The 25,642-nt window shown below is 40.6% G+C and overlaps 1 protein-coding gene across 2 annotated transcripts in view; it reads left to right on the top strand.

Moving 5' to 3' along the window:
• Positions 1 to 25,642, top strand: part of LOC133282381 (chromodomain-helicase-DNA-binding protein 9-like) — a 75,934-nt gene that overhangs the window by 3,847 nt on the left and 46,445 nt on the right. For both annotated transcript variants that reach the window (XM_061478403.1, XM_061478402.1), the window contains exons 3-9: positions 8,976 to 9,081; positions 13,039 to 13,182; positions 14,599 to 14,667; positions 14,756 to 14,811; positions 22,499 to 22,616; positions 23,162 to 23,248; positions 24,446 to 24,583. In XM_061478403.1, coding sequence (XP_061334387.1) covers positions 8,976 to 9,081; positions 13,039 to 13,182; positions 14,599 to 14,667; positions 14,756 to 14,811; positions 22,499 to 22,616; positions 23,162 to 23,248; positions 24,446 to 24,583 — 718 coding nt within the window. The remainder of the gene's footprint in view (positions 1 to 8,975; positions 9,082 to 13,038; positions 13,183 to 14,598; positions 14,668 to 14,755; positions 14,812 to 22,498; positions 22,617 to 23,161; positions 23,249 to 24,445; positions 24,584 to 25,642) is intronic.

The raw sequence follows: 25,642 nt of genomic DNA, 5'->3' as shown, positions 1-25,642 counted from the left end.
GGACCTGGACATACTCCAGGAACAAACTTGCCAACAAAGTTTTCAAGCTGACAAGCAGGTGTTCTTTATTGCAGCACCAGGAGACATGGGGGGATAGCTCCTCCTGACATGTGTCTCTGTCTTGCTACACAAGCTGTCCTCATATAGTCCCTGGGCATACATACATATTCATGAGGCTACATATGGATTACATCATTTTCCAGAAAGTTCCCCGCATGCATACAGAATTGTGGTGGTGGTCTCTGAGGGTCGTTTACTTCTTCCAACAGTCTTCATCACTTCTGACAGGCTTTGAAGCATGCGCAGTAGATGCTTATACCAGTTTAATTGGTTCGTTAGCACCAGAGACATAATAATCCTCCTGTCCTCCTACTTATCAGTTTAACTGTAGCCCATCCTGGACACCTGCCATTCCCAGATACTCCTTATCCTTGCATCCTGTTCTTCTAGACTGTTTTTCTTAAAACTATGTCAACTATAATGATTTATCTTGTACAAGAATTCTCAGTATGTTCTCTAGCTGTACTCTATTTTTTTTCTCTATGTATCATGCACCTCAGTAATTTTCCATTGCTACTGCTACGAAGCCATCAAACTTAACATTGCTTAAAACTAATTCTAAAGGTTTCTATATTCCATTTTGTAATTTTGTGCTCCCCCTTGTTTCAATGTGCACTTCCAAAGTTGATTTCACTTTCATGTTTCTGAGTTTGTTTACATTCTGTAACTGAGTGGGTCTGTCTAATCAGAAAACTTACCCACAGTTGCTTAGCTAGGGTCAGTTTCTTGAAGCTGCATGTGAATTGCCCTCAATGTGCTTCCTATGCCTTCTTTTGGATAATGGACAAAACCTGCCAAAACACCATCCTTACAATATAAGACATGGTTCCCATAATATTTTTACTTGTTTTAATCAGAAAAAAATACATAAACTGTGACCTTTGATTTATACTTAAGCATTTTTTTTCTCTCTCATAAAATGCTTAGCTGTGCACATGGGTTAGGATCAGTTTCCAAGCTTTCATGACACAGCATCAAGAGATATTTCTCAAACTATGATTTAAACTATTATATTTGTGCTTGATCCAAAGTACAATGAAGCTGGTATGGAGACTCCCATTTAATTATGGCTAACATGTCATAATCTTGCGTTTAGCTGTGAAGGTTTGCCTCCCCTTTATTTATTGGTTTAATCAGCTAATGGCCCAGTAGCACTTTTCATAGAATCATAGAATCAACTAGGTTGGAAAAGACCTTTAAAATCATCAAGTCCAACCACTACCCTAGCCCTGCTAAAACCACCACTAAACTATCTCACTGAGGACTTCATCTCCACAGTTTTTGAATGCTTCCAGAGATGGTGATTCTACCACTTTCTTGGGAAGCCTGTTCCAATACCTGATCACCCTCTCTGTGAAGGAATTTTTCCTAATATCCAAGCTTTTTTTTTGTTAATTATGCTGCCAGGTATTGCTTTAACTATATGGGACACATACCTAAAGATTTGGCAGTCAGATCTTGTTAAAAGAGCTGTGGAGGGAGTATTCTAGAGCCACATATTACAGATTTTACAGAATTTCTGTGTTTTGATGGGCAAAAGTAAATCAAATACTTTGAGGTATCCACATACTTCATTTTTGTATCCAAACAGCTTCATGGTGTTATGTTGTTAGGACTACTTTATTTTATTTCACAAATACATAAAATATTACCTGCCTAGCAAAAAAAATACGCTAGTGGTTTTGAAGAGCAATAATCGCAAGAAGGCCTTGATGTTTTAAAAAAGAATAATCTTACCAGGCTGTTTTCTATGCAAATGTAACTATTGATCTTCTACAAGACGAATATTTACTAGAAAATGGCTATACTTGTATTCTTAAAGGTGGTTTAAAAAAATTGTGTGATTAATAAAATCTATATTATTTAGAGAAGGACAAAATAAAATCCAGTAACTAATAAGGAGGTTGAAGGCTAAACAAATCTTCTAAAGGTTTTTTCCCTATTTAAATGCCTAAGAAAATATTTCTGAACGAATCTTAGCATATCCTGGAAATTATGATGTCAAAATAGGACTGGGGCTTTAAATGTGTGGATTGCTAGATTGGTTTTCTATTTATATTAAAACAAGTCCTGACTCAATCTTGGGGAAAAAAATGCTACCATGCTAAAATAATACATTTAAGGGCTTTTATTGGGCAAGAAGTGGAAGAGAGGACCTCAATTCTATAAAAAGTCTTCATTTATCTTGGAAATAAATTTCCCCTGTTTAAGTTTTAACCCATTACCCCTTGTCCTATCACTACAGTCCCTAATGAAGAGTTCCCCCCCCATCATCCTTATAGGCCCCCTTCAGACACCGGAAGGCTGCTATGAGGTCTCCACGCAGCCTTCTCTTCTCCAGGCTGAACAGCCCCAACTTTCTCAGCCTGTCTTCATACAGGAGGTGCTCCAGTCCCCTGATCATCCTCATGGCCCTCCTCTGGACTTGTTCCAACAGTTCCTTGTCCTTTTAATGTTGAGGACACCAGAACTGCCCACAATACTCCAAGTCAGGTCTCACAAGAGCAGAGTAGAGGGGCAGGATCATCTCCTTCGACCTGCTGGTCACGCTCCTTTTGATGCAGCCCTGGATATGGTTAGCTTTCTGTGTTGTGAGCACACGCTGCTGGCTCATGTTCAGTTTCTCACTGACCAACACCCCCAAGTCCTTCTCTGCAGGGCTGCTCTGAATCTCTTCTCTGCCCAACCTGTAGCTGTGCCTGGGATTGCTCTGACCCAGGTGTAGGACCTTGCACTTGGCATGGTTAAACTTCATGAGGTTGGCATCAGCCCACCTCACGAGTGTGTTAAGGTTCCTCTGGATGGCATCCCTTCCTTCCATTGTACCAACTGAACCACACAGCTTGGTGTCTGAGGGTGCACTCACTCCCACTGTCCATGTCACCGGTGAAGATTTTGAACAAGATTGGTCCCAACACCAATCCCTGAGGGACACCACTCATTACTAGTCTCCAACTAGATGTTGAGCTATTGACCACAACTCTTTGCGTGCGGCCGTCCAGCCAGTTCTTTATCCACTGTGTGGTCCATCCATCAAGTTGATGTCTCTCCAGTTTAGAGATAAGGATGTCATGCGGGACAATGTCAAACGCTTTACACAAGTCCAGGTAGATGACATCAACTGCTGTGCCCCTGTCCATCAGTTCTGTAGCCCCATCATAGAAGGCCACCAAATTGGTCAGGCAGGATTTCCCCTTAGTGAAGCCGTGCTGGGTGTCACCAAGCACCTTGTTGTTTTTCATGCACCTTAGCCTGCCTTCCAGGAGAATCTGTTCCAAGTTTTTTCCAGGCACATTGGTGAGACTGACTAAACTAAACTAAAAAGTCTACTTCTTTATGCTTGATGTGAAGGAGAGAAGAATTATGAATTTGTGAACGTTCTGTTTATCAAAAAAGTAGATTGGCATTTAGGTTTTATAGCTCTCAATGTTTTCCCACCTACTCAAACATAAGGTTAAATACCGTGGTCCTGATGAAAAGCAGTAGCTCTGCACTGGTGATGTTAAGGACAATATTATTTGCCTACATTTAGGTTTTGGTTGGGTTTTGTTGTTTGTTTTTTTTAATCACCATGTAGTTTAAATAAATAAATCCCACACATCCTAAGAATTTGATATTCAGGAGTTCAGGGTAGTCCTTAAGTTCCAAATTTTTTCCTGTTATCAGAAATGGCTGTATTGTTTCATGTGCCAGAATAACAATGGTGGATTTTTTAATTTTTATTTTTTAATTTTTTTAACAGCCCTTAAATTATGTAGTAATAAATACAGCAAGTCGTGTGTGATCCTGTTTACTACTCGAATGTGTAAATGTTCTTGTTGCCTTGGAGTAGGTCTCATATTTACTGTTTACAAGAGCATTTTCAGGACCCAAGACCCTGACAGAAAGGTCAGGGGGAAGGAAGTGATTAGCCTGTTCTACTGATCCTGTATCATTTAAGTTTAAATGCCTAGAACTTGAAGTGAATTTCGTGTAAGGCAAGACAATGTGTATTGTCTTTTGTGTTTCATGTAAGTTGAGCAAATGATGGCTATGCTGAAAGGGAAGAGATGCTCATTGAATCTTTTTGATCTGTTATATCGTAAATTTCTTCTGTCATGATTGGAAATGGCACACAAATTCCAAATTTTATCATCCTTCTGGGAAAGAAGTTGTTCCCTGTGAGGGTGGTGAGGCCCTGGCACAGGGTGCCCAGAGAAGCTGTGTCTACCCCATCCCTGGCAGTGTTCAAGGCCAGGATGGATGGGGCTTGGATTAACCTGGTCTAGTGGAAGGTGTCCCTGCTCATGGCAAGGGGTTGGAATTGGATGAGCTTTAAGGTCCTTTCTTGGTGATGTTTCCTCTGCTCCCAGATTCTAGTTTTGATGCATAAGTTAGGTCTTAAGTGACATAATTTTAAGCTACTACTGCAAAATATATGTATGCAAAATAATGCGGTCTAATCAAATAAATAATTGTTTGTTCTCTTGCATTATTATTCCGGTGTTATATGAGCTTGAAATGGCTCTTGGTTCCATTAAGACTCAAAGAGTGTTTTAAAAATCTGTGCACAATCCCAACAGTTACCAATTCTAAGTATAACTGGAGGAGACAGTGGCTAATATTAGCGTTAGTATTATTTATTAAACATACGCTAAAAGGGTAAGAGCAACTGTTTTTATACCACTAGTTTAACTCATTCCAAGAGGATACACTGTCTTGTCAAGGAAATATCTGCTTTGTATAGTGCTAGTAGATAAGATTTTTAGCTAAGTTTTTAGTGATAAAGAAATACTAATACTGTTGATAACAGGAGTTTTATTGCTGGTAATATAACAAAGTGCTTTGACTACAAAATAAAATATCTGGGAGATGGCTTTGGTCACAAATAGTTACTTGGTGATCCCCTGTTTTGGAAAAATTAAAGTAAAATGTTGTATTAAAGGCATGTATTGAAGGCCAGCAATACTTATTATTTCTTACACACCTGATACATATTTGCTGGTTTTCTCTTCCCCCCCTCCCCCATGTTGACTAACTGGAAGGCTTTGGAAAAAAATCTGGTTTTCATAATTTTCAAGGTGTTTAAAGTGCTGACAGTTCTTCTGTTGCATTCTCTATCTGCTGTTACTGATTCTTAATTTATAAGAGAGAAGTTGTGTTCCTCACATAGAGATTCCTAGTGTCATTGCTCATACTTTTAAGTCTTTCAGTTTTGTGATCTAAACCATGTTAGGAGCCTTGTGCTAAGGATCAAAAGCACTAATGGCTCATAAGATGACCCATTGATAGGAGTCTCTCAGCGTCTTTAGTTTGTGGTTACAGAAGAAGGAAATACATGTTGAAGAAATCTACACTAATTAATTGTTAAAGTACTTCTAGGTAATATGGGGTATAATACATTTTAGATTTAAAAAGGCAAGAGAGTGAAATTGGAATGGAGTCTGATTATTTATTCTGTGTCTGCAGTATGGTGTTTCCTTTTCATAGAAGCAGAATAGATAATTTCTGTTCAGAACAGTTTGTTTTGGAGAGTAAGAAGGGATTTTAGCCAAGGATCTTTATGCTTTCATGTAGAAATTATAAATTGGCAAGAGAACTTGCTGTCTTGGTGAAAAATTTTCACAGGATTGGTACAGTTTACAAGCTTTTTCTGAAAAACATTTTCACGTAGCAGATTTTTAGAGGTTTTTTTTTCCAAAATATGGGCAGATTGTGTTTTTAATAATTGAAATGCATGACTTTAGCACCATACTGCTATTCAGCAACTTTTGATAGCAAGGAGCATTGTGGTTCTGAGCACTGGATCAGAAAGAACTGAAACTGTGTTTATTCCTCTCAATGGCACCATATCTGTATAGAGGAGGAAGTATTCTTATCTGCATCATCTAGACAAGATGTTTAAGAAATTTCAGGGAGATGCTTGTGAAGAGAAGTATGGGGGATAGGGAATACAAGATGAAGATAAGGCACAAAAGCCAACAGAAGTGGAATATTATGTGTAAGACTTCTGGGGCAGATCGAGAGGTGAACAGAAGGGGGAATTACAACTATGGGGGGGGGGGGGGGGGAATGTGCAAAGCAAAATGTCTAATCACAAAATAAGACCATGTTCTAAAACAGAGAGTCCTTAAAATGCTCTGCTATTCAATGAATGCCACCGCAACTCATAGTAAAATAGTTATGGCCTTCCATAATACTGTGCTTCTTGAATCCAAAAGGAACCTGAGCCTAAAATATTAGGCAGTAGCACATGAAATGAGGATGAACTATGGTTGCACAGATACAAATGCTTAACATAGCACCATGCATTTATGAAGCATTTTAATCTACCATTACACAAAAGCGGATCAAAATTTGGAATAGGTTGCATTAGGGAGGTGTAAGCCTTGGTGATAAGCAGAGCTTGTCTGAACTGAGCACCATAAAAGAACTCTGAAGTTGGCATTGAGTAGGAACCAGATGTCCTCCAGCGATCCCTTCCAGCTTGGCTTATATCTCAACACCTATTTAATGAAAGAATACTTTTTCTTTGTTGTTAGTGGTCTTGTTCATTTAAAAATCAAAATGTGTATCCCGTTCACAGTCATCTCTACATGCCGTATATTTATCAGGCCTTTAACGCCTTTGCTCCAAATCAAAGAGAAGACTTGGATTCTCATTTATTGGTCAAAAAATAATAATTTAAAAATTAAATCATGCGAGTTCACTGGACTGAATATGCTTCTATGTCCAGTTATTTAAATTTAAAGATTAACAAGGAACAAGTACAGATCAGCCCAGCTTGTTGCCCTTAACATACGGACAAAGTTTAGAGTGCCTACTCAGTTGAGACCAGAGTTTTATCTGGCCTAGTGTCTTCTCTCCAGCATGGTCAGAAGCAATGGGAAGAATTTAAGAACAGGGAAATCATACATGATACCTCTTAATATTTTCCCAAAGATACAAACCAGGAACTTTGTGGGATAGGTACCATCTCATGAACAGTCTTACAAGAAATTCTCACTTGTAAGTTTATCAGGTTTACCTTTAAATCCATGTTAAATTTTAGCATCCACAGTTCCATTTAACAGCAAGCTCAGAAGTTCAATCATAGTTTGCATTGTCTGCATCGCTTGGGAATATGTTAGCTGACAAATGCTAATGTAACACTTTAATTCCTTGAAACAAAGTGAGATAAAAATTGGAAAAGTGATTTATCCAAGTTTGTCACCAGAAAGAGTCATATTGGGAAAATACCTGAGAATCCAATAGTCTAAAAAATAAAACCCCAAAACAAAACAACTAATCAGAGATTGAAAAGTGAGGGGGGAGAAAAAACCCAAACTACTCTTGAAGACAATAGGAAAACTAGTGTGTTAATTGTTGAAATTATTTCCTGCAGTTATGAAACATGTTTTCTAAGGAATAATTAAGCTGAGAACACTTAATGAAAAGCAAAGACTTGAGGATCAGAATTTACTTCTGAACAAGCAGCTCTGTGATTAAGCAGATCTGTGATTATGCTTACTGCAGCTTCATTTCAGTGTGCAGTTGCTAGTGTCATTCAGTTTGTACTAGAAGTAAAAAATATGGCAGTGGAAACTTTTTTGTTTTGGTTGTGGGTTTTTTTGTGTGTGTGTGGTTTTGGTGGTTTGTTTTTGTTTTTGTTTTTTTTTAAACCTTTCCCCTGAACATACCTAGTGGTTAAATATTAAAAACCAATGAAAGTGTTAATTGCTTCTGAAAATATGCATGTAATCTTCTGTAAGCCATGTTACTTAAAGTATCCATAGTTTTTTTGTAATTTAAGATTTTCCTTTTCTGTTTGAGCTGTTAGTTTGGGCCTAGTAAATATGTGATAGTTCTTTTATTTGGACACTTGCAAAGAGAAGCAAATGAAATAAAAGTGTTTTAACCACTACCTTCTCATCAGTGACTTTTTAGGTGACCAATATATTTGATGCTAATTTGGTGTAAAATAACTTGTATTGTCTGTATAAAGACTAAAGACTTGTCTTTAATTTGTTCCATAAAATGGCAGAAGAGGCTTGATTGCTGCACAGATATGATGATTAGATACGGTATAAAATATATATTTATGGACAACACTAGCTGTGATTTTATTGGGCAGTTTGTAATCATTCTGCAATTAGGCCACTGAAAACATATTTCAAGAGGAGCATTTGGCACATCTCAAATATGAAAAAAAAATATACCCTTTAGTTAAAAACAAATCATTGGTATCATGATTTACAGCATAGCCTTTAAATCTTAACAAAGTGATAATTGGTGCTTTTTCATTAGAATTTAACTATTCAGCACAATGTTGCTGCTTAATGTTTTCTGAGAGGTTCTAAGGTTTCTTAGGGATAAAACTATGGCGTTTTGTATACAGCCTCTTTTATTTTTTAATATCTTAAAGGATTTGTGCGGTTCCCTCATTTTTACTATTGAATGAATGACTTAAATATGCAAGTTTTGCATGTCAGACAGCTTTGAATAATGTTTGCTTGTTGTCCATAGCTAATTGTTTTGAATAAAAATAAGGTATATTTTGCAATGGCAAATTATTTATGATAAATCATTTACTGTCCTCATCTGCAGATGATGTTCATGTTAACTTTGTAAAGCTTACCATTGTCAGTTAAATACTGGATTTGGCATCTCTTTTATGCATTTATAGATTCTGAATGTGTATGATACAGAAGAGTTTGCAAGGGTAAGGTAACTGCTTGCCTGTAGAGAAATTCAGTAAGAATAGTAGAAAATACTGTCTACTGTAAACTTGTGTCTTTTTCTTTTGAAATACATTTTTCAGCCAGTGGTGCTTCCTGAATTTTATATTAAGAATAACAGAATTGCTAGTGGTTGCGGTGTTACTTTTTAATCTTGAAGTTAAGTAGACTAGTATATGGCATTCACTTAGATTTTTTATTTTTTTTTTTTCCTAACAGAAAGCTAATCATCACACTGGGTAAGAAAAGAAAAAATGAATCTTCAGATGAATTGTCTGATGCTAAGCAGACTCCACAGCGGCCATTAAAAGATGAAGATTCACAGGTAAGTACTCAGAATTTTTCACTTTTAAATTTGTATGTGGTGTTATTTCTACAGGTCTTTCCCCCCCAAAAGAAAAAGTTATGTTCTTTTTGACACAGTGGCAGTTCCTCTCTTACTGCTCTCTCTCTCATAGGTAGAACCTTATGTTATAAGCAATAAGGTGAAAGTCAGAAAATCTTACAGGTTAGAGTCCCCTGTCTGTAATGGGACATTGGGGCTCTGCTTGTATCTGTTTCATTTCAGTACAGAAGTCCATAGATTTGAGACTGTAAATACTCATCTGTTAAGCTAGCAGTTAGACCTGACCTTTGCTTTGGCTGACTTTCTGGGGAGAATGCATAGATTGCCTAATAGAAGGAACATTTTTCAGTGAAACTGGCTCTTGAGAACATTTAAAAGTCTGGTTTCAAACTTTACTATTTTTTATGAGCTCTGCTTCTGTCAAAACATAAAGAATTGGTTTCTTGCAGTGTTGTATCACTTCAGTATCTTCAGTATCTGAAGGGAACAAAGATCAATATGCTGATAAGCTCTAGTTGCTTGTGGAATACTTCTAAAGCAAGTGTTAGATCAAGAATCAAAGTGGTGGAGTCATTCCCTTGAGGAGTATCTCCCTTGTAACTTTCTTTCTGCATTTATTTCATACATTGCCCTGATATAATAGTAGCATAACTGTGCACAATATGAGCTGTTTGTAAGAGATTATATCCTGTTCATGTGTATGTAACAGAACTATAATTTTCTTCCTTTAGGGCAAACTCCATTAAAAGTAAGGTTATATGCTGGAAATGCATAGGTTTTTATCCTGTGCCAATTTCATCCACAGAGATTAAATCATTATTCAAAACAAGGCAGTGTTGAGTAAAAACTGATCGCATTATTTGATGATAATGAGATACCGAGTTACCTTTAGTATTTCATAGATGACAATGTGTGGAGGAAAAGGATCAGAAGCCGTTTCCCAGATAGCTTGTCTTAGGTAAAGGTTAACTGGGAGGGTATGTGAATTTATTTATTTCTCAGGGAATTTGTCTTGGTATAGAAAGTCTGTTTAGTACACTGAAATTGGTGAAAGCAGGTTGTTTTTTTTTCTCAAGTGCTGTAACTTATCAGTAGTGCTCTGCAATCAGGTATAAATTTGTAAACCAACAAATACAATACAAAAGACTGAAGTATTTTTTTGTTCCTGCCCCCCCCCCCCCCCATCACTTGTGGTGCTTGGGATATTTGATTTTTAGCATGACAAGGGTCGTCTCTAATTCTACTGTGGATAGACAGGGAGTATGATCAAATTGCATAATTCTGGTGTGAAGGGAACAGAAGGTAGAGATAATAAGGGGTGGCATGGGATAGAAAAAGAATTATACTGCAGAATGTCACACCACTGCCCCATCTATCTTTGAAGGAGCTTGAGAGAAGCATAACAGGAAAATTTTAAGTTGTTGTGTTTTATTAATTCATTCCCTCTAGTTTTCTAACATTTTCATTATTTTCTTTTCCTATGGGAAATAGCTGTCGATTTCTATGCTCTGGGGAGCAATTTTAGGTCTCTTTCTCCCCAATTCATTTTGTATGCTTAGTTTTGCATTAAGCATCTTCTTTAAATACATTGATTTATTTCTTGTGTGCTTTAGAGCATTTGTTTATGACCATGCTTCTCAGCTCAGGGAAATACAAAGGGCTGTTTTTTCAAACTCAGGTTATACAATCATAGAATCATAAAATAGTTAGGGTTGGAAAGGAACTTAAGATCATCTAATTCCACCCCCTCTGCCATGGGCAGGGACACCTCACACTAAACCATGTCACCCAAGGCTCTGTCCAACCTGACCTTGAACACCGCCAAGGATGGAGCATTCACAACTTCCCTAGGAAGCCCATTCCAGTGCCTCACCGCCCTCACACTAAAGAATTTCTTCCTTATATTCAATCTAAACTTCCCCTGTTTAAGTTTGAACCCGTTACCCCTTGTCCTGTCACTGCAGTTCCTAATGAAGAGTCCATCTCCAGCATCTTTATAGCCTGTGTATCAAAGACAGACTCCAGCTCTGGTGAAATCTGAAGACCTTTATTACGGATCTCGCATCCCTTTTATAGTCCACTAAGAGCTAAGCAGTAACTTTCCACTCTTTTACTCCTTTATCATCCCGATTTAGCAAAACTGCTAAGGGTTACAAATATTCACACTGTTTGGTCTGTCTTTGAGATGCACATCCTGCTTTATCTTGCAAACCGCCTGCTTTGTTTTGCTAACCGATCTTTACCTTTCATTGTTCTCTTTACAGTTCCCAAGGGTTAGGCTCGACCAGGGAAATAGCACCTGGTGTTTTCTTTACCATTCCCAAGGCTTAAACCGGACCAGGGTGATAACGCCTGGATCCATTTTGTTAACTATTTCTATCACCCACAATAGCCCCCCTTCAGATACTAGAAGGCTGTATGTATTAATATGTTGAAGAACATACATCTGTTGATGACTCGTTAATCACTTCATACTTGAAGAAAAGTCATAGTGAGAAGGATTGAAAATGCCAGTTTCTAAACCTCATTAGGTTTACAAAAATTCAATAAATAATGAATGAAACTTGAACCTGGTTCTTAATCCTTCTTTTGTAATTCATACATACATTGCTCCTCTTAGCTGTCATTTTAAAAAAATCTATTGTCAGCAAGCTGTTGTTGATTTAACTATAATATGACACACAATCGCTTTTTATTGAAGAACAGCTAATCTGGAAAGCTGGTTGAGTAGTTTCACATATTTGGATTCTCCAGAAGAATGGTGATACTAGTGTTTTTAGTGTGTATGTAGTGTTACTACTCTACAACATGTAGTTGTTAAAGTATAGCCAGATCAAGGGCTGAATTTAACAGTCAAAAAGAAAATTCCTCTGCTGCAATCTTACTGTTACTTAGCATCTGCTCTGTAGAAAGTAGTATGACCACAGGATTTTGGTTTTTTGTACTATTCACAACTTGTTTTTGTCCCGATTACTATAGTGTATTGCAACCAGCAATGGCTTTTTTTTTTTTCCAAACAAAAATACACTTTTCTGTGTAACACAATAGAATTATTTTACTGACTGGTTTACTTTGCTGATTTTATTTTTGCAATGATAATTCTCTAAAGCAGATTGCAGTGTTTTTAAATGTTAGCTGACTAGTTTGATTCTGCTATTGTTATTTACCCAATAGACTTACAAATTAATCTTATGGTTAAATGTATTGATACTGAGGAGTGGAAGTGTATTATCTGAATAATCTACGTTTTTGAAACTTAAACAGTGAGTCAGGAGGAATTACTTTCTTAGACTGAACATTATTTCTCCATCTGGAACTTGTCCTCAGATTCTTGCAGAAATAAGAGTGGAAGATTAGAGAGAGAAATGGCAAAGCAAGCCAAATACTGCTGTTAAACAATCTTGATTAAGGTGGAAAAAGCAAATACATTAAGCAACAAACTTTATTAGCCATAAAATCAGCAATCTGATCAATATGATCTAATGAAAATCTTCATGATTTTAATAGCACTGGTGTTTAGTAGAGACACTTCAGTATGTGTTGTCGTTCACACAGATAATTGGATTGTATGGTAACACACTGCTGTTATACTGCATTATGAAATTGCTGTTGCAATACTGATGCTATGGGAGATCTGCTGTATATCAGCTTTGTTTCCATACTCTGAAAATATTGTTCCATGTTTGCTTTTGAACTCTAAATATATAAGTATCAAATGTTTATCTGGAATGGGGGGGAGGGGGAATTGATCACAAATAGCATATGGCTATTTCTATCCCTCTGTGATTCACATGCTTCATATTTTCTACCAAATGTTGGCCTTTGACTTTAGATAAATCTAAAGTATTGCTTAGAGTGTCCCCAAACTTGCAATTCATGCTAGAGGAAGCTTTTGGTAAGACCTATATTTTTTATTTTTTTTTCTCCTGCATGCAGAAGAGAAGATCAAATCGTCAAGTTAAAAGGAAAAAGTATGCTGAAGAAGGAGGAAAACAATCGGAAGCAGCAGCTAAAGTTTCTGTGAAAATCAAAAAGAATTCTGCCCCTTTACCTGCTGAACAGCCTTTACAATTATTTGTTGTAAGTAAAAACTGGCTTGGTCTGTAGTGGGAGCTTTCCATTTGTCTCCAGTGGTTCAGTGAATAAAGGTCATAACTTTGAAGGAAAACATTATTACTAAGACATGGGTTTTTTTTTTAATATGGCATCTTGCTAAGATCTTGAAAACTGGAAGAAATTGCTTATATACTATTTTTTCTTTTCTGTTAGAAATATTTGTTAACATAACTGAAGTTAAGGATAAGACTAGGTATATCTCAAATAGTGTGAAAAAGCTGTATGCCAATATTATCATGACTTTCAGAAGTATAAAATTAATTGAGCCTATGGGGTCTCTGCTTACTGAAATATTTAAAAAGGAAACTTCTCCCTTTTTTTGCCCCCTTTGGGTTTATACTTCACTGTTCAGCTTGTTCCAGCTCTGGTAATCAAACTTAAAATCGAGCCATACTAGGTAAATAAAGTTGCAGGAAAGAAGGGGGGGGAAGTGTTCATGAGAATTTAGGAGGAGTGCCAAAGTTGTAAGGGAAGAAGAAAGCTAGCATAGTTGGGAGCAAATTGGAAAAGAGGGAAGGTGACTCTTTACTGGAAGCAGCCTTTGAAGACTGGCTCTTTATCTCTGGAACCACATGTTCAGCCTTGGTAACCCCTATCTGTGTCATACCTAAGCCATGCTGAAATTCCCAAGCATGACCTTCTCTGCCTGATTCTGCAGCATGTTTGTTATCTATGGTCAGAGTAAACCTATTAAATTGACACATGCTGGTTTTGTTTTAATTTACTTTTTTAACATGTCTCCTAGAGTTCTTATTCATAGAATCGTAGAATAGTTAGGGTTGGAAAGGACCTTAAGATCATCCAGTTCCAACCCCCTTCCATGGGCAGGGACACCTCACACTAAACCATGTCATCCAAGACTCCATCCAACCTGGCCTTGAACACTGCCAGGGATGGAGCATTCACAACTTCCTTGGGCAACCCATTCTAGTGTCTCACCACCCTCACAGTCCTTTTCTTGTCACTACAGTCCCTAATGAGGAGTCCCTCCACAGCATCCTTGTAGGCCCCAAATGTGTATGTATGCTGAAATTCTGGTTATGTCCACTGCATCAGATCAGCTCACAGCAGGGCATTCACAGTGAGTCTGTGTCTGGAAAGCATCAATCACCATTGCTTGTACATTGTGTTTGGTAGGTGACCATCACATCTGATGCTCTTTGGAAGTGCCAGTCTTATTGTGCTTTAGCATGCCTTTATCTTTGGATATAGACCTGGCTTTTAAATTTTATTCCCAGAATGTTAAAGAGGATGTTCCTGGTAGAGGTCAAATTTGCCTTTATTGTTGATCTTCTACTTGTGCTTGAAGGTTTTAAGCCTGATCAGTTTGAATAGAGGGCATTTACTGCAATTTCTGTTATTGTTTTCCTGCATTTATAGGAAAATCCAAGTGAAGAAGATGCAGCAATTGTAGACAAAATCTTATCCTCCAGGGTAATAAAGAAAGAAGTAAGTGATTGTTATGGGATAAAATTGCTTATTTGAAAAAGGGGTTTGTATTTGTCATTTAACATTTCCCCTGAATTACTTTTCCTAGATAGCTGCTGGGATGACAGTAGAAACAGAAGAGTTCTTTGTAAAATACAAAAACTAGTAAGTACTAAAAAGTTTCATTGAGGTGTGGACTGAAATGATAAGTACTGTATACATGTTCTAAAGTTTTGTATTGTTGACCATTAATTTGTAACTAGATTTTGTCATCTTTTGATAGTTTTATTTACAAATTTAATCTTAAAAATGCTAAGAATCTGCATTGTATTCTTAATGATTCAGTCAGCTGATCGGAGCTAGCCTAGCTAGAGCCGCAGCCGGCACGCTTCAGTGACCGCGAGGGTCAACGGAGATTAGGAAAATCAGAGGGGAGAGCGTAGAGACATCGCTATTCCCAACATCTCCCGATCCCCGAAGACCCAGCAGCCCTTGCGAGAGAGAGGCTGACGTGGCGGGGGGCGTTCCCACGGTGACGGTGACCACTCCCCTGCCCCTTGCCTTGAAAGAGCCTCTGAGAGGGCAGCGGCATGTCACTGCCCACCGGGCGCAGGGAGGAACAAGCAGGTCGTGTTGCTGACCCTGTTGCTGGTGTCCCAGACTGCGGACCAATATGGTCGCCTCCAGAAAGAGAGCTTGCAGTAAGAAGACTGCAGCAACTCAGACAGAGACCCCGTCCCAAACCGTGGCTGTTCAGGTCTCTGGATGCAGGGAGTGCCAGAGCCTGCTGCTGCCGGGGGAGGGAGGACAGCATTCCACCTGCGTGAGGTGTGAGCAGGTAGAAGATCTGCTTAGCCTGGTGGCAAGACTTAAGGAGGAGGTTGAGATGCTGAGGACCATCAGGGAGTGTGAAAGGGAGATCGACTGGTGGAGTAACTCCCTGGCGTGCCAGTCGGAACGGTTCCAGGGAGATACCCCCCAAAAGGGGAAGGACCCCCTGCCTTCTCACACAGAGGGGGATGGCCCGAGACAGCCCCTGCCCTGTAGCTGTTGCGCAGAGGTAGGGGACCAAAAAGGTGACGAGGGTTGGAAGCGAGTTCCAGTTTGGCGTCATGGGAAACCCTCCCCCCTTCCTGCCCTGCTTCCCCAGGTGTCCCTCCGTAATAGGTTCGAGGCCCTGGATCTTGAAGGAGAGGTAGGTGAGGATGTGGTGCAAGGCCAGCCTACAAGGCCACATAGGAAAAGGCGGTCGACTTTGCACCTCAAGACTGCCTCTGATAAGAAAGAAAGAAGGGTAATTGTAGTAGGCGATTCACTTCTGAGAGGAACAGAGGGCCCGATATGCAGAGCTGACCCTCATCATAGGGAAGTGTGTAGTCTGCCTGGAGCCCGGATCAGGGATATCACCAGGGCGCTCCCCAACCTGGTGCACCCGACAGACTACTACCCGCTGCTGATCTTCCAGACAGGTGAGGGGGAAGCTGCTTCCCGCAGTCTGAGGGAGATGAAGAAAGACTACAGGGCCTTGGGGCGGATGGTGAAAGTCTGGGGCTCAAGTGTTCTTCTCCTCACTCCTTCCATCTTCCACTGATGATGTGGGAAGGAATGGGAAGATTCAGTCCATAAACGATTGGCTTTGAGACTGGTGCTACAGGCAGGGCTTTGGATTCTTTGATAACAGCTGGTTTTATAGGGCACCAGTCTGGACAATGACAAGTGGGAAAGGTTTATCTCACAGAGGCAAAAGGATGCTGGGGCATGAATTAGCAGGGCTCATTTGGAGAGCTTTAAACTAGATTCGAAGGGGGATGGGGTTGTAGCTGGGCTTGCCCTAGTGGGGCAGCGCTCCAGAATTAATGAAGACTGGGAGGCCTCCTATAATCCTAGGGTGAAATTGGTGTGCTCAGCTCGCTCCCTGGAATGTCTGTACACCAATGCGCGCAGCATGGGAAATAAGCAGGAGGAGTTGGAAACCTGTGTTAAGTCAGGAGACTATGATCTGGTGGCAATTACAGAGACGTGGTGGGACAGCTCACATGACTGGTATATAGTCATGGAGGGCTATGTCCTTTTCAGGAAAGACAGGCCAGCCAGGCGGGGTGGTGGGGTTGCCCTTTATGTACGGGAGCAACTACAATGCACCGAGTTCTGTCCAGGGACAGATGACGAGTGAGTTGAGAGTCTGTGGGTGAGAATTAAGGGGCAGGCTGGCAGGGGAGATACTGTTGTAGGTGTCTGTTACAGACCACCAGATCAGGGTGAGGAAGTTGACGAGGCCTTCTACAGGCAGCTGAGAGTGGCCTCACAGTCACAGGCTGTGGTTGTCATGGGGGATTTTAACTTCCCTGATGTTTGCTGGAAGGACCACTCAGCAACCCAACCACAGTCCAGGAGGTTCCTCCAGTGTATGGATGATAACTTCCTCATGCAAATGGTGGAGGAGCCAACCAGGAGAGGAGTGCTGCTGGATCTCATCCTCACTAACAAGGAGGGTCTGGTCGAAGCAGTAAGGGTTGAGGGCTGCCTTGGTTGCAGCGACCACGAGATGGTGGAATTCAGGATCTTGTGTGGTAGGACTAGTAGAATAGCAAGTAGAACTGTAACTCTGGACTTTAGCAGGGCAAACTTTGGCCTTTTCAAGCAATTGCTAGGGGAAATCCCATGGGCAAGGCTGCTTGAAGGTAAAGGGGCCCAAGATAGTTGGTTGGCATTCAAGGATTGCTTTTTCCGAGCTCAAGATCCGAGCATCCCGACATGTAGGAAGTCAAGGAAGAGGGCCAGGAGACCTGCGTGGCTAAATAGGGAATTGCTGGGTATGCTCAAGTGGAAGAGGAGAGTTTACAGGTCATGGAAGGAGGGGCTGGCCGCGTGGGAGGAATATAAGGCTGCTGCTAGAGGATGTAGGAAGGCAGCTAGGATGACTAAGGCCTCCTTAGAATTAAACCTGGTGAGAAGGGTCAAGGACAGCAAAAAGCTTTTTCAAATACATGGCAGATAAAACTAACACCAGAGGCAATGTAGGCCCACTGATGAACGGGATGGGTGCCCTGGTGACAGAAGATACAGAGATGGCAGAGTTACTGAATGCCTTCTTTGTCTCTGTCTACTCTGCCTCAGGCAGTCCTGAAGAGCCCTGTACCCCTGAGACCTTAGATAAAGTCAGGTCGACGGAGCGGTTTGCCTTAGTCGATGAGGAATGGGTTAGAGACCAGTTGAGCAATCTGGACATCCATAAATCCATGGGTCCAGATGGGATGCACACGCGGGTGCTGAGGGAACTGGCGGAAGTCATTGGTAGACCACTCTCCATCATCTTTACCAAGTCTTGGGAAACGGGAGAGGTGCCTGAGGACTGGAGGAAAGCAAATGTCATTCCAGTCTTCAAAAAGGGCAAGAAGGAGGACCTGGGTAGCTATAGACTGGTCAGCCTCACCTCCATCCCTGGGAAAGTGATGGAACACCTTATCCTTGGTGCCATCTTAAGGCATATCAAGGATAAGAGGGTTATGAGGGGCAGTCAACATGGCTTCACCAGGGGGAAATCATGTTTGACCAATCTCTTAGCCTTTTATGAGGAAATAACACGGTGGATGGATGATGGCAGAGCGGTGAATGTGGTCTACCTTGACTTCAGCAAAGCATTTGACACAGTCTCCCACAGCATCCTCACAGCTAAATTGAGGCAGTGTGGTCTGGATGATCAGGTAGTGAGGTGGACTGTGAACTGGCTGAAGGAGAGAAGCCAGAGAGTTGTAGTCTATGGGGCGGAGTCTAGTTGGAGGCCTGTAACTAGTGGAGCGCCTCAAGGGTCAGTACTGGGACCAGTATTATTTAATATATTCATCAACGATTTAGATGAGGGAATTGAGTGTACTATCAGCAAGTTTGCTGATGACACTAAGCTGGGAGGAGTGGCTGACACGCCAGAAGGCTGTGCTGCCATCCAGCGAGACCTGGACAGGCTGGAGAGTTGGGCAGGGACTAACTTGATGAAATATAACAAGGGAAAGTGTAGAGTCCTGCATCGGGGCAGGAACAACCCCAGGTTCCAGTATAGGTTGGGGAATGACCTGTTAGAGATCAGCGTAGGGGAGAGGGACCTGGGGGTCCTAGTGGAGGACAGGATGACCATGAGCCAACACTGTGCCCTTGTGGCCAAGAAGGCCAATGGCATCCTGGGGTGTATTAGAAGGGGGGTGGTTAGTAGGTCGAGAGAGGTCCTCCTTCCCCTCTACTCTGCCCTGGTGAGACACTCCTCAGTTCTTGATGTTGGATATATAAGCACATTTTTAATTCTATACATGTGAGTAATTTCATTAGATTCTTGCTAATAAATGTGATTTTTGTGAGACTCTGGATTCACATGTTTCTGGAAACCATTTAACTCTTGTTTTCTGAAAGGGTAAAGCCTGTCTTTTCATCTGTGAGTGAGTAATACCCAACAGTAGCTCTTCTTTATTTCTGTCCTATCTTTAGAAAGCTTAAAAAGGATGAAAACATTAAAAAAGGGGTGTGAAGGAAGGATTATCTGTACTTCTGTCAAACCAATCTGACTTCAGAAAGGCTCGCTTGGGATGCAGTTAAATGTGTTGGTAGAGGTGCTTGGGATGCAGTTAAATGTGTTGGTAGAGGTGCTTGGGATGCAGTTAAATGTGTTGGTAGAGGTGCTCATGCTTCCTTTGACTATATTACTTTGTGCTTCTCTCCCAACCGAATCTGATGATCTGTTCCTTTTTGCCATAGGCTCTTGATGCTCCTCACTGATCTTTTAATGGGCACAGCTATATAGTGCAGCAATACTTGTGAAGAGATGATCACATGTAGTACACAACAAAGATCCAATATATTAAGTATATCTCTGGGCAGTTTCTGATAGAGGTGTCAGATATTCAAATTGATTTATTTAAGCTCACTTTAAATATACTTGTTTCTCTTCTTAGGACGCATGCAAGAAATTTGTGAATCCATAGAGTTCTATGGATCCCAGCGCAAAAACGCTGCTTTAATTAGATGCTCCAAAATGATTATTTGGAGGAATAAATAATAGAATCATAAAATAGTTAGGGTTGGAAAGGACCTTAAGATCATCTAGTTCCGACCCTCCTGCCATGGGCAGGGACACCTAACACTAAACCATGTCACCCAAGGCTCTGTCCTTGAACACCGCCAGGGATGGAGCATTCACAACTTCCTTGGGCAGCCAATTCCAGTGCCTCACCACCCTCATCGTAAAGAACTTCCTCCTTATATCTAACCTAAACTTCCCATGTTGAAGTTTTAACCTGTTACCCCTTCTCCTACCACTACAGTCCCTAATGAAGAGTCCCTCCCCAGCATCCTTGTAGGCCCCCTTCAGATACTGGAAGGCCGCTACGAGGTCTCCACACAGCCTTCTCTTCTCCAGGCTGAGCAGCCCCAACTTTCTCAGCCTGTCTTCATATGGTAGGTACTCCAGTCCCCTGATCATCCTCATGGCCCTCCTCTGGACTTGTTCCAACAGTTCCATGTCCTTTTTATGTTGAGGACACCAGAACTGCCCACAATACTCCAAGTGAGGTCTCACGAGAGCAGAGGGGCAGGATCATCTCCTTCGACCTGCTGGCCAGGCTTCTTTTGATGCAGCTGAGGATACGGTTGGCTTTCTGGGCTGCAGGCGCACACTGCTGGATCATATTCATTTTCTCATCCACCAACACCCCCAAGTCCTTCTCCATGGGGCTGCTCTGAATCTGTTCTCTGCCCAAGCTGTGGGTGTGCCTGGGATAGTCCCGACCCACGTGTAGGGCTTTGCAGTTGGCTTGGTTGAACTTCATGAGGTTGGCATCGGCCCACCTCACAAGCGTGTCAGGGTCCCTCTGGATAGCATTCCTTCTCTCCAGCTGTCCTGGGTTCATCAGTAGCAGTCATTTTCCTCAGTCTTAGTACCTGGTGCAGTGCTGTGTTTTTGACTTTCAGCCTGGGAACAATGCTGATAACACCAATGTTTTTAGTTATTGCTAAGTAATGTTTACTCTGACCAAGGACTTTTTGAGACTCATGCTCTGCCAGGGAGGAGGGGAAGTCGAGAGGAAGCAGAGACAGGACACCTGACCCAAACTAGCCAAAGAGGTATTCCATGCCACAGCACCTCATGCCCAGTATATAAACTGGGGGCAGTTACCCGGAAGGGCTAGATGATAATCAGGTCGGGCTGGGTATCGGTCAGTGGGTGGTGAGCAGCTGTATTCTCTTCCCTTGTTATTCCCCTTATCATTATTATTATTATTGGTGGTAGCAGTAGTGTTTTTGTGTTATACCTTAGTTACTGGACTGTTCTTATCTCAACCTGTGGGAGTTACATTATTTTGATTCTTCTTCCCATCCCTCTGGGAGTGAGGAGTGGGGGGTGGGAGGTGGGAGGGGGGGGAGTGAGTGAGTGAGTGGCTGTGTGGTTCTGGGTTGCCGGCTGGGCTTAAACCACAACAGTTCTTTGTGGCACCCAGTGTGGGGCACAAATTGTTGACATAACGACAGATCTGACCAGAGTGTGTCTAGTCCTATTTGTGATAAACATTCACTGTTTTGGATTAATAGTCACATGTCACAATGCTGATTTATTGGCTCTCAAAGTTGTTGGTCTTGATCTCACAGTTTCAGCATGTTTTTCCTTACTTACAGCTGGTATTTGCTGGTTTAGTGTTTATCGGCTGGGGGGCCTGGGCTAAGGTTCTTGTTTCGCTGTGCTTTATGGTAATGACTTGTAATACGATCGACTCATTGATCATGAAACTGATCTGGTTTGCATTCTCAGTGTGGTCATCACCTCTGTACTTTGGGAGGTATATAATAGTAGTGTTTAGCAATTACACATCTTTTTTTTCCTCCTCGTGTGGTCAGCCTATGAAGGAGACATTTCCTTACCTTCCCAGCCCCCACACCAGCCTATTTACAGCATCAATTGAGAGTTCTGAAGGTTTTGAATGTCCTTTGGGTACCCTTGAGACTTTCCTGCTGATTGTGATGGGGATCGGCATGTTGGCACACATACAGACTGTGTTTTACCCATGACCATTTCGTCTGATCTCAAAAGTTAAGCAGAGTCAGGTTTGGGTTTTGTCTAGGGGTAGATGACGTTATAGGAGGACCAAGAGATTTTTCCCGAGGCTGGACAGTCATGAGTTGCAGGGTGTGTGCGATAGTATGGGCAAATATCTAGGCCAGTGGGCCCCTCCAGTGCTTTGGAGCCTCACCACTGAACAAGTGCAAATTTAAGAAAAATTAGTAAAACACTTAAAGGAGGTGTGTTGTCATACCAGAGTGGGACAAATCATGGCAATGTGCTGGGCCTTGGCCTATGCTTACAGAGCCCTGTTCAACACTATCCAGAGCCTTCAAAGGGAAAAAAATGTCTCTGGATCTGATGGCAAGGTAACAGACAACGCAGCTACTCCAACTCCAAATACAGCAGCTACACCAACCCTAGTGACAAGTACAGCAGGATCATTATCAACTGAACCACACAGCTCGGTGTAATGGGCAAACTTGCTGAGGGCGCATTCAGTCCTGCTGTCCATGTCACCAGCAAAGATGTTGAACAAGACCGGTCCCAACACCGATCCCTGAGGAACACCACTCTTTACTGGTCTCCAATAGTACATTGCTCCGTTGACCACAACTCTTTGCATGCGTCCATCCCAGCCAATTCTTTAGCCACCGTTCTTTGATATTTTTTTTTCAGTGAATTCTGTCTTACATGATAAAATATTCTATTTTTAGTGAAATTCTGCTTTATAACATAGTTTTTTTTACCTGTGTATTAAAAATTGATAATAAGCTTTTGTTTTTGCTAATACATTAATCTCTATTATTTTAGCTCTTATCTTCACTGTGAGTGGGCCACAGAGCAACAGCTTTTAAAGGATAAAAGAATCCAGCAGAAAATAAAACGATTCAAACAGAGGCAAGCACAAAGAGCTCACTTTTTTGCAGATGTGAGTATGAAATAGACAACTAAATAAGCTTTATTCTTTGTAAAATTGTAATTAAGAGCTTGCTTTCAAGTAGACCAGCTGCATGTTGAGCAGTAAAAATTAGCCATTGGGGTTGTGGTTTTGGTTGCAGCATATTGGTGGAGTTTTTTATTTTTTGGTGTTTTTTTTTTTGTTTAACATAATTGTAAGAGCAAGTGTTCTGGAGGCACTGGACTATTCTGACATGCATGGTTTAAAATTGGGACTGTTTGGGTAACTGCTTAAAAGTGTTAAGGAGGGGAAGATTATGTTAGTAAGACTTTCCCAATACAGCACTTAATCCCTAAATGACTGTGTTTTCTATTCTAATGTCAGATCTCTCTTCAGTGTCTGTTGCCAAAAAAAAAATGGGGGGAGGGGATGGGGGGAATATGTTTTAAGGTGTGTGCAAAAGCCTCAGTAGTTTCCGACTGCCAGACTCATTTTTTGCATGATGAGACTCTGCCATATACCAGCTTTTTTTTTTTTTTTTTGTCTCTACTGATTTTATTAATCTTGCATTGCAGATGGAAGAAGACCCTTTTAATCCTGACTATGTTGAAGTAGATCGGGTATTAGAAGTATCTGTTTGTGAAGATAAGGATACTGGTGAGGTAAATACATCTTGAATCAAGTCAAGAAGATACATCTCCAAGTAGTGACTGATAATAGTGATTTTTAGCAGATTTCAGAGTAACACCTTAATGATTTTGAGCTTCCATAATATTTTCTAATGAGACAATCTTGTCTTTTCTTATGCTAGCCATGTATTTTGAAATAGAAATCAGAGTTCATTGGCTTATATTTTTATTGGTATTAGTAGGTCATAGTAGACAAAGCTTGGGTAGTTACTGACATAAAAGTGATGTCTGAGAATTGCCTTGTGAGTTCTGATGAAAGGCAATCCCATGCGCTGTCCAGTCTGATAGTGACAGGGGTCACTGAAAAAAGCACCAGGGAAGGGGTGGTTCCCTGATCACTATTACGAAACAGAAAACAGAAAGGCAAATCAATTGCCAAAATTCAGAAAGTCTGAAGCAGAGAAGGAATACTGACAGTTGTTGATTAAGTCTATTGGAATAGCTATGATGCTTATTTTGTTCTTCCAGGCAGCAAACCAAGCAGATTTTTATCCAGCGATTTCTGCATTAATCTTCCTAAAGCAGGGTAGAGGGTTGAAATTATTTTTCATTGTATGCGGCAGATTTGCTATTATTACACTTTTTAGGAAATAATGTGTTGTTGTCATAAGACTTTCCCCAAGATCTTGAAAGTTCACATTTTATTTCATTTTAATTTTTTTTTTTTACTGATTCTAAATAAGGTAATCTGCTTAGGTTCCATCTTTTGAGGCTTTTCCTAAATTCCAGCTGACTTGTAAAGCTTTTTCTTTTGTTGAGAAGACTTCTGTGTTAGGAACTTTCTCAAGTTCTTTGTTTTGGTCTTAGGTAGCCTGATTTGGAGAGTAGAGGAAATGTTCTGGGTGGCACCTCTCTAGTCCAGTAAATTCTAGTTTGTAAAAATGGGGCAAACATCACAAATGTAGTAATTTATCTTTTCCTAAGAATTAGATTTACTTGTGGGTATGTGGGATTTTTAAGTATTCCAGGGGTCTACAACAAGTGGCAAGAGTATGAGAAGCCAAGGTTAAGTAAGTAGATAACAAGAATATATACCCAGTATTTTAAATAGTATCAGAAATGTGCTTCTGTTCCCAGCTCTCATGCAAGGTAGCTACTCAAATACTAAGGCATACTAACAGTCTGTATACTAAATTAAAAGCTGATAACATTCAGAATTTTCTTCTGCAGCCTGTTATTTACTACTTAGTAAAATGGTGTTCATTGCCATATGAAGACAGTACATGGGAGCTGAAAGAAGATGTAGATCAAGCAAAAATAGAAGAATTTGAACAATTGCAAGCTTCCAGGCCTGACTCCAGGAGACTGGTAAAATTATATCTAATTTACTTGTCTGTCTTGGCAAATTGGATATGGTTTTCCCAACTTTAAGCTTTTGTGTTAAAACATAAGGCTTATTGGCATTCTGTGTAAAGGATTTCTGTGCCTTGTTACCTAGGAATAACGATATTTTCAGGTAGGCATAGATAAAATTCTCATTTAATTTGTTACTCTGTTAAAAAACAAATGTTTACGAAAAAATATTAAATGCTAAACTTTGAGTGATGAGCAGTATATTGAAACTGACTATCATAGAATCTAAACGGTTTTAAGACAAGGAGAAAACAGAATAAAGTATAAACATCCTTTAGAGAACACAGTTAAGTCTTGTGCTTTGACACTGAAGGAAATTGGCAAACGAGATCTGTCAAGCAGATTCTGTAATTACTTCTTGCTTTTATTTTTCCTCTTGTCATAAAGGGCTAGCTGAAAGGAAGAAAAATGCACCTAATAAGGAAATGTGGTTTATCTTTAAATTATCAGTTTTCTGTCTCATAGAGCAGGAGAAAACAAAATAGTTCTATTTGAAGCCCTGTATGTCATTGTCAGAGTGAGACGTGTGTCCTGTGTGGTGTAGTACCACACTTGTTCTGACTTACTTATTTTACATAACTGAATATGCACAGTGTTCTGATTTGTAGGCTTGTATTTTAATATTTTTTTCCGTCTATGGGCAATGACAGTCACAATTAATGTATTCTTATTATACTTAATTCATTTTTCTAGTGTTTATTTTAAATTCTGCCATTTTGGCATGTGGAAAGAAGGGCTTTTATACTTCTCTGTTGCCATATTTGGCTTTGAGAAAAAAAGTGCACCTGTACAACTGACAGTCATTTTAGCATCAGCAACAAATATTTTCTGTTCCAGGCTCCAGCAACTACAAGGAAGTGTTTGCTGACAGCAGCCCTGCAAGCAGGAGCCTGGCTGCTCCTGGTGTGGGGGAGTGGACAGATGGGTGCTTTGGGAGAGGGGAGGAAGCCACAGCTGCTGGGGAGGGACAGATACTGCTGCTCAGAGATGGGTCTCAGGTGATGTTGACATTGG

This window comes from Pezoporus flaviventris, unplaced genomic scaffold (assembly GCF_033815535.1).
Source record: "Pezoporus flaviventris isolate CSIRO_AGI_PZ_B2104156 unplaced genomic scaffold, CSIRO_AGI_Pfla_v1 ptg000121l, whole genome shotgun sequence".
Taxonomy (NCBI): Eukaryota; Metazoa; Chordata; class Aves; order Psittaciformes; family Psittacidae; genus Pezoporus; species Pezoporus flaviventris.
The sequence above is the reverse complement of the archived record's forward strand: the minus strand, read 5'-3'. Positions and strand labels throughout refer to the sequence as shown.